The sequence below is a fragment of the Hyperolius riggenbachi genome, chromosome 5 (assembly GCF_040937935.1).
Source record: "Hyperolius riggenbachi isolate aHypRig1 chromosome 5, aHypRig1.pri, whole genome shotgun sequence".
NCBI classification, from domain to species: Eukaryota; Metazoa; Chordata; class Amphibia; order Anura; family Hyperoliidae; genus Hyperolius; species Hyperolius riggenbachi.
This window is the reverse complement of record NC_090650.1, coordinates 113,756,831-113,776,353: the sequence shown is the minus strand read 5'-3', so window position 1 is coordinate 113,776,353 and position 19,523 is coordinate 113,756,831. Positions and strand designations below refer to the sequence as shown.

The window sequence follows — 19,523 nt, the reverse complement described above, 5'->3', positions numbered from 1 at the left end:
GTCAGAAACTTGCATTGTGTGTTCCTAGCATAAGGCTGGCCACACAATACAATTTTTAAAATATCTTTTCAATTGAAGAATTGCACTTGCTTTTTCTGACCGATTGTAACATTTCAAAAATCTGACCAATGTACCACACACGTTAAATTTTTACTCAATTATGATAAAAAGTATTGAAAACTCAGAAAAAAAAAATGCTTGAGTCTGTACATCAAGAAATTGTCAATCTACCCTACACCATTCAATTTTCATATACCGTAAATTGGTCAGAAAAATCCAACACTCCAGATATTCTTTTATCAAATAAAAAAATAAAATGGGAAATTCAGATTTCTTAAATTAATAAGAAAAAACTATTGTATTTACCGAATCAGTGTAAATTGGATTTTTTAATTGTATGGTGCGGGGCCACCTTTGTTCATACAGCAGATATGTTCTTTATTACATAGTAGTCCGTTCAATAATGGGCACTGCTGTGGCATGCATGCTCTCGCACGGCCCTGCGCACACACACACACACACACACACACACACACACACACTGACGCATGGATGCAGAAACCACAGATTTTATTAAGTAGCATAAAAGATTCCTGTTTACACATCAAATACATAGTATATGGCATGGTTCACATTGAGCCTACGTTCCGCTCCAATGAGTGGAACGCAGCAGCGGAAGCAACGCTTTCCCGATGGGAAAGTTCACATTGCTACGTTCCATTTATTTCCGCTCGTCGGAGGATATTCCCGACCTGCACGATCCTTCTGCTCCATGGAGCGGAATGCAGCGCAGGAGCGGATTAAAGCTGAATGTAAACCAAAATATGCAGCACAGAATTTTAAATTGGTTAATTTCATTTTTGTGACCTAAGCACTGCTACTACTGTGTATACAAGTTATTTATAATGACCATTATCTAAAATTTTATGTTTTCTTTTAATTACATTTTACATTTTTGAGTAGTCGGAGCATTTTTTTCCTGACTCCAGGTACTCAAAAACTGCTCAAACTCCTTGACTCGAACTCCACAGCCCTGAAAATAATTGTGATAAAAAGAATACTTTGTGCTTAGTTATGTCCTCTGACAGATTCTAGATCTTGGTTCACATGCATTCCCAGATATCTGCACCCTCCTAGGTAAGTAGGATCATTTTTCCCCCTGCCCATTTATAACAAAGGTTACGTTTCAAAGTTTACTGGACATCACCGGTAAGTTGACAAAAATACCGCTCTTCCAAGACAGCCTAAAACGAAAAAAACAAAACAAAAAAAAACATGCAATGGCAAGGTTTACACTAAGCTCCTTTCTTCCTTGTGGTATCTATCTATAAGTACTGAAAGTTATGCTGGGGATACACTGTTAGATAATTGCGCCGGATCGAGCCAGGCGCATCCCTGCTCATCCCCGCCGGCGCCTGTATAGATCCCCGCTCGTCCCCGCGGGCGCTCCTTATCTTCCGCTCGATTACCATACTATTGTCCACCCGTGGGGATCGAGCGGGGAGTCAATCCGGCGGGTCATCGGACCTGTCGGATATTATCAATCGAGCCATCAGCGGCTCGATTGATAAGGGGAAAACGCATTGTGTATCCCCAGCATTAGACATATTATATACTTTTCTCACAGCCAGAACCAATAATTATCAGTTGCAATAGTCAAATAATGATGTGAGAACATATTGGGCATGTTGCTTAAGAGATGTTAAATTACCTCCTTCCCAAATCACGGTGATCGCTTTCTAATTATAGCGAGATCAGTCCTTAAGCCACAGAACATGGCGACTGCCTTTTCTAGTGTCCCCTTAGGTTTCATTAGAAATCACATTTCAGGGATATACATGGCTGTTAATTTGCTGTTGATCTTCAGACAATTGCCTTTTGTGCCTTGAGTCTGGCACTTGATGCGACAATAACAATGATAGCAAATCCAGTAATGACACTACAGCAGGAGTCCCCGGAGCAAAGGCCACACAACACAAAGCACTAAACTGCTTGAGGCTGCATTCAAATACCACTGGAATTTGTCACCTAGTGTACTGAAGTAATCAGAGCTATAAAAAGAACATACAAGCAAATGAAAAGATGTACCTCAAATCCACCGAGTGACATACTGAATCCTCCAGGTCAGTCTATAACAATATGGCAGTTTTCAGCACACACATGCTGTGCATGGCTGATCTGTACCAGTGGATTCATGATCAGCTCCAAAACAATCCAAATGTCCTTTATTCTGTAGTGCGGCCAATCTGAAGGCTTTTGATGGCAAATAGCCATTTTCTACACCTCTTCCCTTCATTCCCTACACAACACCCCAGTTAGGCGCAAATGCCAAACTGGACACTTTTGCTAGTGTATATTTCTCCCCTAAACACAGAGTTGCCCTTGTGAGGTAACCCTAAGGCCCTATTCACTTAATCAGTTGCTCTCAGTTATAACTGAAAGGACAACTGATTTTAAAAGTGAATGCCCATGTTTCCCAATTTTTTTTTTATAATGCACTGCTATGGAGAAGAAAAAAAAATGTGTACCAACTGATTAAGTGTAAATGGGGTCTTATGCTGGGAATACACGTTTCGTTTTTGCCTTCGTTTTAGCCTTCGATTCGTTCGGTAAACGAATCAAGTGTTGAAAACGTAAGTGAAAATAGTCATAATCTCTTTATAGTTTCGATTAATAGACCCCAAAAACGAACGACTAGTGATCGAACATGTTTGATATTATCTCTCTTTAGCCATCTAATCGAGCCATTGGTAGGCTTGATGGCTGTTCAGATCGATTATATATTCGTTTATGCCGTCGATTCGTTAGTCCGTCCCTGTACTCTTTTGCATAAATGTGGGTGTTTGTGGGCTGGCAATCCGATCCTGCACCCGCTGGAGACCCTGCAAGCGCACCTGGCCTCTGTGTATATGCTATTCGCTCCTCCTAAAAGCCGCCCCCTATCGCTATCGAAAACGAAGGTATAAACGAAAGGAAAAAAGGGATTTTCGTTTCGTTTCTTTGCAGCCTTCGATCATTGGAAAAACGAAACCATCAGAATCGAAAAAAAACCCGAAACCGTGGGTGGTGATATTAACCGTACGATCGATTATTTCGGGATCGAAAAGGACAAAAGGCACAATTGAAACGAAGGTTTAAACGAAGGCAAAAAAAACAAATCGTGTATTCCCAACATTAAGGAAAAATAAAGATAGAACAAAAATTGTCTGACATATCGCCAACTTTGGGCACAAAGTCACAGAACAGTCTAAAAAAGGCCATCTTCATGCTGCGTTGATGAGGTTCTATACAATGTATAGTCTTGCTATAAACCAGCCGCTCTGGATGTAGGCCTGGCTTTGGAGACATAAAGAGATAATCTGCATATTTCGCAGCTGTGCATGGTGGGTAACCAGTTACACACTTAAAACTGTATTATCGCAAATACCTTCTGTTTTAAGAAGGTACATCACACTAAGAACCCGTATAGATGAGAAATGGTATACTAGTGTTCTGAGTTAACTGCAAAGTGCATGCAATTTAGAAATGAACCCAAAAAATCCAGTAGCTGTTGATTTTAATCAGCTCATTTAAAAGCTGCTTGTGATTTGCATCAACCTGTACAGTTATGCTGGGAATACACGATGCGTTTTTGCCGTCGTTTTCGCTTTCGTTCGATTCTACTCTCGATTCACTGCTCGATTCTCCTCTCGATTCCTTATCTTTTCTTATCAATTACATTCACTTGAATGAGGAGAATCGAAACGAAAGTAGAATCGACCAGATCCAACAGGTTGGAATTTATCTATCGAACCCATCTATCTAAAGTAAAAACTTAACGTGTATTCCCAGCATTAGCATTCACTGATGGTTGTCTGTACAGGTATAGTGCTTGTTCCCAGCAGTGTCACCTTAAGGACAGAGCTCACGCCTGACAGAAAATGTGGGACACAGATTGCAATAACAACCCGACAAGTCATTCTAATGCTAGGTTCCCACGATGCAATTTGCTGTCAGATTGAAGAGTAATCTGACAGGAAGTTGCATTGTGTGTACATATCCAAACTGCTCCAGGTCGATGACTGGATTGATTTTCAGATCATTACATCACAAAATCTATCCAGTTATTGATCAGGAGCAGATCGGCCAAGTCAGAAATAATTGGTGAAGCCAGTTGATCTGCACCGCGTTGCACCATGTGTACTTCGCATGGTGTACATCTAATCTAAAACTGATTAAAATGTTTGATTAATGCCTTGTTTCCACTATCTCTTTGCACAGCCAAAATCACGCAAATGGAAATGAGCCCTTAACTGGCCTCTTAAAGAGCCACACACACAGTATGACTGATGTCACAAGTGGGGGTTGTGTCTGTTGGGGCCGATGCAGTATAGACGCAGAGGCAGCTGCACAGCTGATGTCACATTCTGTTGCTATGTGAGGAGTTGTAGGGCGGACGGCGTAGCACAGACATGATGATACATGGCAGGCTGGGTGAGTGGCTTACAAAAAGCAACTGGCCCCCGCTCGGCTGAGTTTATTCACCGGGCGGATCGCTAGCCGAACGGTGGTCATTCGTAGCAGCCTGCTGTACACACACACCGGATTATCGATTGAGACTGTCCTTTTTCGGCCACCTCAGACGATTTTAATCTACCGTGTGTACGGGCCTTAAGCTGTACACCAAGTCTGGACTAGCTACTCTGATAACAACAAAGGTGCTGAATGCCCAGACCTGTCTAGCCAATCATTGCCTTTGTCATCAGGTTGGCCAATTGGAGATTTAACTCTAAAGGCCCTATTTTTAAGTAAAATAGAGCTGCTGATTAGTGCTGAATGGCACCAGGAAAGGATGGCAAGGGCAGAAATTGTCTCCATCACGCTAATCATAGCAATCCCACAAAAGATTGTAGATGGTTAGAAGTTCCTCCTTTTTATTGATATTGCATTCACAAAATGTAATTGTGGGATTTAATTTATGTTGCAGCCATGAACTACATCCAGAAAGCAGAGTTAGCTTGCAGGTGCCGAATGACTTCAATACATCTGGAATGTCCTCGTGACTTTTCACATCGCTCCCGAAATATGGGAAAAGCAGAGGCGAGCAGCTTCGCCCATGCCTACAGGCAAGTATAAAGACATCTTTGATACATTAATAGCAGGGCAAAACGTTGCTCTTGTGCAGAGTCAGTTATTTTAAGAAATAAACGGTAAAACGCCAGTAATTGTAGGCTACCTTTACCATTATGCCTGCTTGTAAAGTCTACTTTCAGGAAATTAGCTTTGTGGGTTAAAGATTTGTAGAGGAAGAGAGTTGTGGTTTGGGGAAGGACCTGGTATAGCTAGAGTGAGAACCCAACCAGTGAGATATAAATTTAGAATATAAAATGTATTACACAAACTGCTGGACATCACTGTCAGCATTACATATCACCAGTTTGCAGTGAGAAATTACTATAGGCACCCTTGTCAATAGCAGTTAAGATCCCTCTTGCCAAGACAAGGATCAAGCAAAGTGGATGAGTATTCAGTAATGTGCTCCCTAGTTAGAGACGGACATACAATACATGCTGAGCTGAGCAGTATTCCCAGCATCTTCCTGGAAAGCAATAAGGAACAGACTTGGCAGCAAGTGCTGGAGCGACACATATCCTGGACATGAAGCTTGTTAAGTCCCATTTACTATATCCTAGAAGAGGAATCTCCCGTATGCGTTGCTGACAAGTCGCTGGAGACTCTCTCAGAGGTTACTCGCAAAGCTTAGAAACAATGTTTCATAATCGCGTCATAAAATGACTAGGTGCCAGTTTGTTAGATTAGAACTGTATTCCTCTTATAAGCTTATTTTACTACTGAGCAAGTGCTATTTATAATTCCAGACACTTAGGTCTATATGCCATTAAACTGGGTACAGACAAGAGAAAGATTCATACACTAAAAAGCAATCAACCCAACTGACTTTCTCCCCTTACCTGATGGGTTCTATGTCAAATTTTTTATTGCAGCTGTATCTGGTATGCACTGAACACCACATGGCCTCGATTCATAAAGCATTTCCGCATGAGGAAATGCAGAAAGCCGCTCGCTTTACCGACCACACAGCAAAATATGTATTCATAAAGGCTTTTTCCGCATGAAAAGCCGACATCCACAAGCAGAGTGATCAATCACCGCTTTGCGCGGTGATTATCACAGCAAAAGTAACAAATGTCAATTCATAAGGATTAGAGGTAGCGGTATGCGGACGGGTATTACCGCTACCTCTGATGTGGCGAGAAGCGTGCGGAATCCGTTGCAGTGAATGGGACAGACCTCCCAAGCAGCTGCAGAGAGAACACCGCACGGAGGGATTCCGCCTGCTTCTCCTGTTTCCGCATGCGTAGGACAGCCTAACGCCTGCCTACAGCGGAGTATCTCCGCACGCCTGTCACAACAGGCAACATTTTTATGAATTACCTCCCTGAAGGCGGAAATACCGACAGCGGTGTTTCCCCGCTCGACTTTCCCCGCTCGCAGGCACTTTTATGAATCGAGAATATGTGGGAGTCACTCGAAATCTTTGCAGTGCAAACAAACATTTTCCTTTGCCCTATAGCAAACTGCCAACATTTAATTTAACTTTTCTAGGTCTGAAAAGGATTGGTTGCCAAAGCACAGTAAATATGCTTATCTTCCGCTCGATTCCCTGCCATTGTCCCCTCGCGGGGAGCGAGCAGGGAATCGGCGGAAGCAAGATCCGTGCTGTTGGATCTTATCAATCGAGCCGCATTAGCGGCTCGATTGATAAGGAGCATCGCGGCCACATCTACGTGTGTAGATGCGGCTTTAGGGCCATGTCACACGAGCGACTGCTAAGAGGCTAAGCACCTTCTACCATTATCCCCTGCAGTCGCTAACAGCTGCTCTAGTGAGCCGTGGTTCTTAGCATACGCATTATATAACATTAGAAGCATCTACTTGGCATCTGAATAGCAACTATGGGTGAACATTTGAAAAACATACCCGTCCACCCCATGGGCAACTTACCTTAACCCCTACTCCCGGTGGTCAACTAACCTCAACCACCCCCACTGGTGGGCTAACCTTATCCCCCCGTGGGCACCTAATCTTAACCCCAGCGTCCTATTTTGAAGGGCACCCACTATTTGAAGACAGGGTTTGCATAGCAGGCACCTTTTTAAACTATAGGGCTTATTTAAAGTGGATCCGAGATGAACTTTTACTCATTGCATAATTGTGTTCCTTTCCTATTGTTTAGAGGGCATTCCCCAAGCCAAATATTTTTTGTTTTTGTTTTAATACTCTAATTCCCTATAAACTAAACAAGCCTCGCCCACAGGTTTTAAGAGAGCTAAGGCATTTTCAGCCAGTAGCGAGGACTCATGGGAGCTCAGTCTGGGCAGGAGGAGGGGGGGGGGGGGGGGTATTACTAGCCAGAGATTTCAGAGGCAGAGGGGTGGAGGGAGGAGGAGGGGGGGGGGGGGGATTAGGTTTTTTTCACAGGCTGAGTGCTCAAGATGCAGATAAGCCTGCCTCTGTGTAATGTTTACAAACATGGCTGCACTCATTGTATCACAGGAAGAAATAATCATTCTATTGAAGCTGTTTGCAGATAGATATGCTGTGTAAACTATCCAAACTTTTAAAGTTACTTGTTATAGTTAGTTTTTCATCTCGGATCCATCTTTAACGGCCCTTTCACACTAATCGCGGTAAAATCACTGCGCAAAACGGTAGCGCTAAGAGACATCATCGCACTTGGCTGGTGAGGTGACCAAAAGAAAAAAAAAATTCTTCCAAATGTGCAACCCACAGGCCTATGCCCAACAATTTCACCAACCTCATCTTCCTAACACTAACCTTCCCTCTCCTCTGCTTAACCGTAACCTTCCCACCGCACCAGATTCTGTTGTGTCCAACAAATAACATGACACCAGGTAAATCGTGAAATGGCAGGAAATTGGCCGGCTAATGTTGGACTTTGGCTGGTGATGTTTCAACTAAATTGGCCATTTAGCAAAATGCCCGGCCAAACCCCACTTGGCTAAACATATGTACAAGTTACCAACGGCCACCTTTACCCAATATCGCTACTTCTGTGGGATCATCACTTTGTTATCCAACGGCAGTTAAAGAGAAACTCCGACCAAGAATTGAACTTCATCCCAATCAGTAGCCAATACCCCCTTTTACATAAGAAATCAATTCCTTTTCACAAGCAGACCATCAGGGGGCGCTGTATGACTGATATTGTCGTGAAACACCTCCCACAAGAAACTCTGAGGACCGTGGTACGCCTGGCAGTTTCCTGTCTGTGAACCTTGTTGCATTGTGGGAAATAGCTGTTTACAGCTGTTTCCAATTGGCAAAAAAGCATGCAGCAGCTACATCACCTGCCAACAGTAAAAATGTCACCATGTAATAAATGAGGTATTTAAAAGATTTTACAATGGGGGAAACACTGCCTAAATCATTTATACATAATTATTGTAAAAATTAAGCACTTTTTTTAAATTAAATTATTTTCACTGGAGTTCCTGTACTCACGTCGCAATTTTTTTCAGGTCCACTTTAAGAGATTTCATAACACAACAGTCAACCTGAGAAAATACGGTATTAAGTCTGGTGAGTGGTGAAATCTTTGATAAGTGGATCGATGGTCGGAATACCTACCGTATTTTTCGGACTATAAGACGCACTTTTTCTCCCCCAAAAGTGGAGGGAAAAAGTCAGTGCGTCTTATAGTCCAAATGTACATAGCAGTGCCTATGTTTTTTCTGGTCCCCGTGTCTGGTGTCTGCGTGTCCCATTAACGTTATTGAATGAGGAGACCATCAGATATTAATATACTGCAGTAATCAGTAATAAATTAAAAGCACGTGTGTGAGGAAAGATGGCAGATCGCTGCATTAGCTTACCGAAGAGGAAGGAATGGAAGAAATACAGCGCAAACGCCACCGCTACCATGCGGTTTTCACTAGGTTAGATGACAACAAAGCCATTGACCAATCAGGTGGGGGAGCGCTGCCCGAGTCAGCCAATCCCAGCGCATACGGCTACTGCCGGTTTGTTACACCGCCCGATAGTCCCGAGGGCGGGATCATGTTCCTCATTGTGGCCAATCACTGCACGCCCTCAGTAGCTGGGAGTGCAGTGAATGGCCGCAATGACGAGCATGATCCCGCCCACGGGACTATCGGGCGGTGTAACAAACGGGCAGTAGCCTTATGCGCTGGGATTGGCTGACTGAGGCAGCGCTCCCCCACCTGATTGGTCAATGGCTTTGCTGTCATCTAAACTAGTGAAAGCCGCATGGTAGCGGTGGCATTTGCGCTGTATTCCTTCCATACCTTCCTCTTCGGTAAGCTAATGCAGCGATCTGCCATCTTTCCTCACACACGTGCTTTTCATTGTTGTTCTCTCACTCGGCGCTGGTTCAGCGCCCTGATTACCTACTGCACCATAGTAATATCTGGTGGTCTCCTCATTCACTAATGTTAATGGCAAACACAGACACCGCACACAGGGGGACACAAGGACCGGGGGGGGGGGGGGGGGCAGTGTATGACATAGAGGGACACCATAAAACACAGGGGGACAGAGAATGACACAGGAGGGACAGCAGAGGACACAGGGGGACAGATAATGACACGGGGGAGGGGGGGCAGCAGAGGACACAGGGTAACAGAGAATAACACAGGAGGACATAGAGGGACACCAGAGGACACAGGGGGACAGAGAATGACACAGGGGGGGGGGGGCAGCAGAGGACACAGGGGGACAGAGAATAACACAGGAGGACATAGAGACATAGAGGGACACCAGAGGACACAGGGGGACAGATAATGACACAGGGGGGCAGCAGAGGACACAGGGAGACAGAGAATGACACATGGGGGGGGGGGCAGCAGAGGACACAGGGTAACAGAGAATAACACAGGAGGACATAGAGGGACACCAGAGGACACAGGGGGACAGAGAATGACACAGGGGGGGGGGGCAGCAGAGGACACAGGGAGACAGAGAATAACACAGGAGGACATAGAGGGACACCAGAGAACACAGGGGGACAGAGAATGACACAGGGGGGGGGGGCAGCAGAGGACACAGGGGGACAGAGAATGACACAGGGGGGGCAGCAGAGGACACAGGGGGACAGAGAATAACACAGGAGGACACCAGAGGACACAGGGGGACAGAGAATGACACAGGGGGGACAGCAGAGGACACAGGGTAACAGAGAATAACACAGGAGGACATAGAGGGACACCAGAGAACACAGGGGGACAGATAATGACACAGGGGGGCAGCAGAGGACACAGGGAGACAGAGAATAACACAGGAGGACATAGAGGGACACCAGAGAACACAGGGGGACAGAGAATGACACAGGGGGGACAGCAGAGGACACAGGGGGACAGAGAATGACACAGGGGGGGCAGCAGAGGACACAGGGGGACAGAGAATAACACAGGAGGACATAGAGGGACACCAGAGGACACAGGGGGACAGAGAATGACACCGGAGAACACAGGGAGACAGAGAATGACACCAGAGGACCCAGGGGGACAGAGAATGACAGAAGGACATAGAGGGACACAGGGGGACATAGAGGGACAGAGAATGACAAGGGGACACAGAATGACACAGGGGGACAGAGAATGACACAGGGGGACACCAGAGAACACGGGGACATAAGAGGACATGGGTACACCAGAGGACACAGGGACAGAGAAAGAATCAGAGAAAGAATGACACAGGGAGACACCAGAGAACACATAAGGCGAGGGGGGGAAGGGCAATAAGATACCCTTGCACTACAGATGCACCAGATTTAGTATATATATTTTTTTCCCTGGATTTTGTCCTCTAAAAACAGGTGCGTCTTATAGTCCGGAGCGTCTTATAGTCCGAAAAATACGGTACTTCTTAAAAAGGAGGGATGTTTGAAGTACTTAAATTGAACCTGAAGGAAGGAAACTTACTTCAGGTTTGATACTTATGTAGATGGAAGGCTGTAGGTCGCATAGAGCCTTCCCTGTCCTTGCTCTCTTTCCACCGGTGTCCCTGGTGGAATTCACGCACCTTCGGTACTCCTCGGCAAGTTTTTTAAGTACTCATTGTCAGGAACAAGCCCCACAGCAAGCCTGCAGAGACAGTTCCTGATGGGGGTATTCGCCCAGATCGAGAGGGAAAGCAGCCTTATTCAAGCTAACACAAGGCTGTCGCCCCTCAACAAACACTCTGCCACCACTAGCAGCTGCTAGACCAGGCATGGGCAAACTCGGCCCTCCAGCTGTTACGGAACTACAAGTCCCACAATGCATTTGCCTTTATGAGTCATGACTGTGGCTGTCAGACTCCTGCAATGCATTGTGGGACTTGTAGTTCCTCAACAGCTGGAGGGCCAAGTTTGCCCATGCCTGTGCTAGACACTTCGACAATTCCCACTCTGCTGTCGAGCGGCCTGTACTCAGACTGGCGTTTACATACTTTGGGTCAGCTTTGAGCTTTAGACCAGAGTATGAGAACGCGACACACACAATGCAATCACACACGGTAGCGATGCACAAACCGAGCATACAATCAGGCACTGAACTTGTAACAAAATTACACTGCAGTCTCTCTCTATGAGATGTGAAGCTCTGCTTAGTACCCTGAAGACTAGCTTGTTAAAGATTTAATATTCCAAAAAAGTAGAACAGTGCAGAAAGAAATATATACAAAGATATTTACAAAAACAAAGTAAAAAAGTACAAAGACATACACAAGGATATTTGCTTATCAAAAAATAAAAACGGGAAAAAACAGAAGAATCGAACTTTACCAGCATAAAGGTCTGAGCATTGTTTTCGGGAGCATGCAGGTTCTGACCAGAAGTCAGGGCACCCATAGCGTGTGGCTAGCTCCTGAGAAGTACAAGTTCTGAATCTTCAATGCTGACTTTTTATAGGAAGAAGTGTAACCTGAGGCTACCCAATATTCACATCCAGATATATTCTAATTTCCTCGCATGGTGACATCACGGTTTGTAAAGACCTCTATAATATGCCAGGATTGTCGTTATATGTACATTTCACAGGTTCCTGTATTGCTTTCAACCCTCCAGACCACAGACTCAAGACAGTCCACAGTGTGTATATCATCAGTAGGCTAGCTGTCCTGCAAACATCCTCCAAGCACATCAGACTACTCATGACAAATGGTTGGGTAACTGTCTAAGGCCACATACAGACATCAGACCACAGTCTTTGGAAAATGAAAGATCACAGACCAATCTTACCACCCTTCCTGTAGTATAAGAGCCATACTCTACACAGTCTTTTCTATGGAGCTGAACTCCACATCAGGAAAAAATCTTGGCAAGATGCTGCACACACAGATGCTGTACAGACACAAAAGATCAGTATCTGCAAAAGCTCTGTTCCTGCCAAAAATCCATTCCTGCAAATTGCAATGATAGTCTATGAGATCTGCAGATCATCATACACACATGATTTAACTGACATTCATCTGCAGATCAGATCCACCAGGATGGATTTTCAGATCTGCAGATGAATGTCAGTTAAATCATGTGTGTATGATGATCTGCAGATCTCATAGACTATCATTGCAATTTGCAGGAATGGATTTTTGGCAGGAACAGATCTTTTGCAGATACTGATCTTTTGTGTCTGTACAGCATCTGTGTGTGCAGCATCTTGCCAAGATTTTTTCCTGATGTGGAGTTCAGCTCCATAGAAAAGACTGTGTAGAGTATGGCTCTTATACTACAGGAAGGGTGGTAAGATTGGTCTGTGATCTTTTATTTTCCAAAGACTATGGTCTGATGTGTGTATGTGGCCTTATAAACCCTTTCCTTAATAATTCCTACTTCCCACATTGTCTAGGTGTCTGTGGGCTATTGAACTTAGCTGGTCTATTCAGATGAGATTCACAGCCCTTTGCAGGTAGATGCAGATTTACCATTTCCTGGTGACAAATTTTAAAAAGTCAGCAGCCAGACTGTCGTTTTTCTAGACTAACCGACATACACGTCTAAGATACAAGTTAAAAAATGGCAGCTAGGTCATATACAACAAGTTCACCAACCCTGTCCTCAAGGCCCACCAACAGTGCATGTTTTGCAGAAAACTACAAACATGCACAAGTGAGGTAATTAGTGTCTCAGCAGAGCTGATTACCGTATTTGTCGCCGTATAAGACGCACTTTTTCTCCCCCAAAAATGGGGAGAAAAAGTCCCTGCGTCTTATACGGCAAAGGAAGGGAATCCCCAACTTAACGCCCGCCGATACGAACCGCGACTCGTCACCATGTTGGGGATTCCCTGCCTTTCTGTGCCCGCCTGCGTCTCCTGGCCCCCCGGATGGAGTGTTAATAGCGGCGGCAACTTACCTTTGGCAGGCTCCCGCGCTGATCCTAGATCATTGCGCTGCCCCCCGCTAGCCTCCTCTGCCTCCCCCGTGTATCTGGCCCCCCCCGGGTGAAGGAATAAAGTATCGGCAGCTTACCTCCGCAGTGCGCCCGCGATGACTGCAGACGTCCGTCTTCCAGGCACTTCTTGCTCTAGTGGCCGGCTTTGAACTGCGCGTCACCAGTTCAAGCCGGTCACTAGAGCGAGAAGTGCCTGGAAGACGGACGTCTGCAGTCATCGCGGGCGCACTGCGGAGGTAAGCTGCCGATACTTTATTCCTTCACCCGGGGGGCCAGATACACAGGGGGGAGGCAGAGGAGGCTAGCGGCGGGCAGCGCAATGATCTAGGATCAGCGCGGGAGCCTGCCAAAGGTAAGTTGCTGCTGCTATTAACACTCCAATCCGGAGGGCAGGAGACTCGGGCAGGTGGGAGGGAGGAAGGCAGGGGGGCAAATGAGGGCACATGGGGGCATAGGAAGACATATGGGGGGCACCGGAGCACACATGAGGGGGCACAGAAAAACACATGGGGCACATCAGGACACATGGGGGGCACATGAGGACACACAGAAGGACCCATGGGGGGCACATGAGGACGCACATGAGGACACATGAGGACGCACATGAGGACACATGAGGACGCACATGAGGACACATGAGGACGCACATGAGGACGCACATGAGGACGCACATGAGGACGCACATGAGGACGCACATGAGGACGCACATGAGGACGCACATGAGGACGCACATGAGGACGCACATGAGGACGCACATGAGGACGCACATGAGGACGCACATGAGGACGCACATGAGGACGCACATGAGGACGCACATGAGGACGCACATGAGGACGCACATGAGGACGCACATGAGGACGCACATGAGGACGCACATGAGGACGCACATGAGGACGCACATGAGGACGCACATGAGGACGCACATGAGGACGCACATGAGGACACATGGGGGGCACATGAGGACACATGGGGGGCACATGAGGACACATGGGGGGCACATGAGGACACATGGGGGGCACATGAGGACACATGGGGGGCACATGAGGACACATGGGGGGCACATGAGGACACATGGGAGGCACAGAAGGACACATGGGAGGCACAGAAGGACACATGGGAGGCACAGAAGGACACATGGGAGGCACAGAAGGACACATGGGAGGCACAGAAGGACACATGGGAGGCACAGAAGGACACATGGGAGGCACAGAAGGACACATGGGGCACATGAGGACATGTACAAGACGCTCCTGGAATATGGACGCACCAGGTTTAGTATTTTCTTTTTCCCTGGTTTTTGCCCTCTAAACCTGGGTGCGTCTTATATTCCGGAGCGTCTTATACGGCGCGAAATACGGTAACTACCTCTGTGGATTTCCCAAAAACCATGCTCTGTTGGTGGGCCTTGAGGACAGGGTTGGGGTAACACAATCATTACGCTCATGTCACTGAGTGCTTCTAAAGATGGGCGCATCAGTACTGCACATGTGAGAGCCCGGACTTGCGTGTGCGCAGTACAGATCCATTTGTCTTTGGGAGTACTGAGGGACACAAGTACTTCTGACTTGCAGTGCGAATAAGTTCAATGGGTGACAGTGGTGGAACAATGGAGCGAGGACCAGGAAGGCTATATAGCCTTCCCTCTACATAGCTAACTACATATCTAACTTTTTTTCTGGCCCGCTTCATGCTCACTTTATGCTGGGTACACACGGTAAGATATTCCGTGGGATTTTGCGACTTAATCATTTTTTCCGCACGATTCTGCACTCGATTCTCTTTTCTTCATTTTTCTTATCTTTTTTCATTCACTGCTATGAGAAATCAAGCACGGAAACGATCGGGAGCAATATCGGACATGACGGATTTTATCAATCAGATCCATCTATCGCACGGAAAAATCGTACCATGTGTATTAGGCATTAAAGACTCTGAAGCGAGGATAAATTCTATTTTTTAACTTGTATTACTGTCAATGACTATAACAGCTGCTAAACCGCCGCTATCCCGTGGCAAAACGAGGGGTTTATACCCCCAAATCCCCCCGATTGACGCACTGAGAGGCAGGGCTACACCCATTAGCTCTGCCTCATTCAGGAAGCGCTCCGTGAACCTAGCAGAGGGGATTTGGGGGTTATAGACTCCTCATTTTGCCGCGGGATGGTGGCGGTTTAGCAGCTGTTATGGTCATTAACAGTAATACAAGTTAAAGAGAATCTGAAGCGAGGATAGATTCTATTTTTTTTAACTGAATACTGCGCAGTTAATTATTTCAGATATTACAGGATAAATTCCCTATACCTTGCTCCTCACTAAAGATTCAAGATTTCAGATCACATAAGATAGTAAATCCCTCTATTCCAGAAGATTAAATGGTACAATTTTCCTTCCCCTTTAAACTTTAAAAAGAGTTTTTTATTGTATGAATTTATAACTCTAGAAATCTAAAGAAAACCTGACAGCGTAGAAAGCAGCTCTGAAGTGACATTTTGCTGAGCAGCAGACAGGCATTAATAAACTGCTGGCCCCCGAATAACAGCTGTAGCAGAGGATGTTATTGCAGCTCTGATATGTAGGTCTACATGACCTCCTTGACTTCAGGTCTTCTAGTAAGTGCAGCGTTTACATTGCTTGCTATTCTTCCCCTGTGCTGTGCCCTTCTCACTCCTTGTTTTTCCACCCAGCATGAGGCACAATGTCCCTTATTGTGAAAGACAGAGGTGAAAGGGAGGAGACACATATTTGGTAATATTGTTTGAGCAGCTATCAGTCTGCTTACAGCAGAAGAAAACAGCCATTGAAAAAAACAAACAGATCCCATGCATGTTTCAGCAAAACAAGACAAAGCATTCCTAATAAGCAAAAATGATTCACCACTAATATGTTACATTAATTTTAGCCATCAAGTCAGCCGCAAGACAAGTATTTGTTCTTAGCTTAATACAATAGAAAGAAGCAGAACAATGTATCAGTTTCAGAGGCTGCAGCACAATATACCCTCAAGCAACAGTGCAGCAATGTCACAGGATGTGGGGGGATAACGCTTCCCAGACACTAACCTGCAGTTTGGGGGAGGATCCAGGGTGATGTCTGCCAATTCTTTTTGAATCCTGTACAAAACACAAAAGCAAATATTTAGATAGTAAGCACTGTGCTGCCCTCTCCAGCCACTAGAAACAGAAGCAAATGCACTGGAAAAACACACACATACACCTTTTATAGCTGCTTCTTTACTTTGGATGGCTTCAACCCTTTATGTTTGACATCTAGGATAATGTAATGCCTGGTACACACCAGGCAATTTGCAGTCAGACAGACGGGTTGAATCAATCACTTCCGACAGGTCCGTTCTGATTCCCAATCGTTTATCTCATCAATTTTGTATAGAAGTGATGGGAAAATTGATCAGAAAAATGATCGGAAATCAGATCAGTCCTGTTGGATTAATGGATTCGACCTGTCTGGCAGGAAATTGCATGGTGTGTACCAGGCATACGATTTCCCATTGAAATACAGCAGATTTGATCACTGTGATCAAATCTGATGTGAATTTGTTACGCAAATGTTGACCAATCGACCGATTTCCACCCGAAATCGATGTATTCAGTCGATCTGTCCAGGTGGAAAATTTAGCTCGATCGCCGGCGGGTTGGGAGCACATCATTAGATACGCCGACGACTGAAGCAGCAATACATCACCTGTCCGCAGGCGCGAGTCCCCGCAGTTTCTCACTTCTTCCGGCATCTTCTCAGTCTTCACTTCCTGTCCTGTGAGAAGGCGAAGTTCAAAGAGTAGAGGGCGCTCTATAGTTTGAACTTCCTTGTCACAGGGGAGAGGAAGAGAAGATGGAGGAGGGCGGTGAAAGAAGTGAGAGACTATAGGGACCTGGGAATTCGCGCCGGTGGACACTCAGACAGGTAATGTATTGCTGCTGGCAGGGGGCAGCAGCAGTTCCACAGGTTGTGGATCGATTTCATGCTGCTAACGATTCAAAATCGGTGTGCAGTATAGGCCGCCAATAGATCCCTCTCTGATCAGATTTGATCAGAGAGGGATCTATCAGTTTGTCGATCTGGTGGCAATCGACCAGTGTATGGCTGCCTTTAGACACCACTCAGCTGACCAGCAGAACATCTCCCGCTTGTTCTCCCCTCCCACCCCCTTGGCACACCGTGAACAGCTCAGAAGAGCCAAGGTGGTAATCCATCTCCTAGAGTGACAATGGAAGATCTAGTTTATCCATGGTCTGTATGGAATCCTAGAGGCTTTACAGCATCCGTACTCTTCTGCTTACAAAGCCTAACAAGGTGGAGCTTCTCCCAGGAACAACATTTTGCAATATTTCACTTTACATGTTACTTTTTATGGTATTATGTAATGTTAAATATTCAAATTAGACATTCACTGTAAGTGACCTCTATCTCTTTAATAGCGACATCTGCTGCTTTTATGAAAATCAGTAAATAGCAAAAAAGCTGTACATGGAAAGAGATAGAAGTGTTTTAAGCAGAAACAAACAGCTGTGTAAATCTGGTCTTGGTACGACTCCAGCTGCAAAGTCATAATCTGTTTTGTGCCTAAAGACCCTATGGGTAAATTATCAGCGGCCTGGAGAATTAGTCATTTCAGTAGTCACACGGCACAATAATATTTGCTTTGTTCATTTGCTTTTAACAACCAACAGATGACAAAAAGCTGTAAAGAATTAACGTTATAAACATTTTAAGCAATGAAACCCTATGTATGAACACACAATTGAGACCGGTTTTCTGGGGTATTAATGTAGATTATGTAATCAGTGAAGTCAAGTTTAGGGCAGCAAAGGGAGGGGCAGCTTGTATGCAGATTCCAGATAATTATAAGTCTCTAATCATACAGCTTTAGCCACTCACTCTGCTGTGCAACAGAGGGATCTCCAATTTCATTGTTATTAATACTCCAGCCGGTCAAGATCACCACATTTAATGTGCCCTAGGGCCTCTGCAATGGCTCAGAAGGCTGCAAAATGCCACTCATTCCAGGACACATATTAAGTTGTCTAAAGTTAGTATTTTTTTCTAATAATAGATGTAAAAAATGACTGCCCCTTTGATGCAGGCCATTGGTAACCTCGGTAAGAAAAGGATTCTCGGCAAAAGTGAAACCATCAAGGGTATGGATGTCAACTAAAACAGGTGATTTATTAGTAAATCGGAAAAATATGGAGTGGTGAATCAATGAAGATTGAGATGGAGGATTCCTACTGGTCCGTTTTAATCCATTGGTGGGTGCCAGGGCTCCCATTGCTATTGCGCCACTTGTCCCCAGTGGTGGCTGATTGGTCGGATGCACAACAAAGGGTAATGTGAATGGCCGGACAATGCAATGAGCACTGTTGTGCATCTGGAGCCAACGTGAAACTAGCTTTAAAGTGACACTGAAGCGGAAAAAAAAAATTATGAGATAATGAATTGGTTGTGTCGTATGGATAAGGAATAGAATATTAGTAGCAAAGAAAATATTCTCATATTTTTATTTTCAGTTAGTATTTTTTTTTTTTTTTTATTATTTATAACATTGCATCATTCTCTAATATTTGCAGTTTACACACTACTCAGCATTCTAAATGATTTTACAGAGCAGGCCAGTGAACTCTTGAACTGTCCTCTGGAGAGAAAAAGATACAGTAACTGACACGGAATAAAAAAAAAAAAAAATTATATATATATATATATATATATATATATAGATATAGATATATATATATATATATATATATATATATATATATATATATATATATATATATATATATATATATATATATATATATATATATATCTATCTATCTATCTATCTATATATATATATATATATATATATCTATATATATATATATATATATATATATATATATATATATATATATATATATATATCTATCTATCTATCTATCTATCTATCTATCTATCTATCTATCTCTTCATACATATTATTAAACTCATCCCTCTTCTCATTTATAGACACCCAATCTTAATATTCCATCCTCTGTTTATACGAGCAATAATAAAGTTTGGTATGTACTGAATAGTTACATGCATTTTGTTCTGGTTGAACACAATTTCACAA

At 44.5% G+C, this 19,523-nt stretch overlaps 1 protein-coding gene across 1 annotated transcript in view; it reads right to left on the bottom strand.

The window, feature by feature from the left end:
• Positions 1 to 19,523, bottom strand: part of UBE2E1 (ubiquitin conjugating enzyme E2 E1) — a 91,877-nt gene that overhangs the window by 52,341 nt on the left and 20,013 nt on the right. Inside the window, exon 2 of the mRNA XM_068236137.1 lies at positions 16,474 to 16,524. Within this exon, the coding sequence (XP_068092238.1) occupies positions 16,474 to 16,524 (51 nt within the window). The remainder of the gene's footprint in view (positions 1 to 16,473; positions 16,525 to 19,523) is intronic.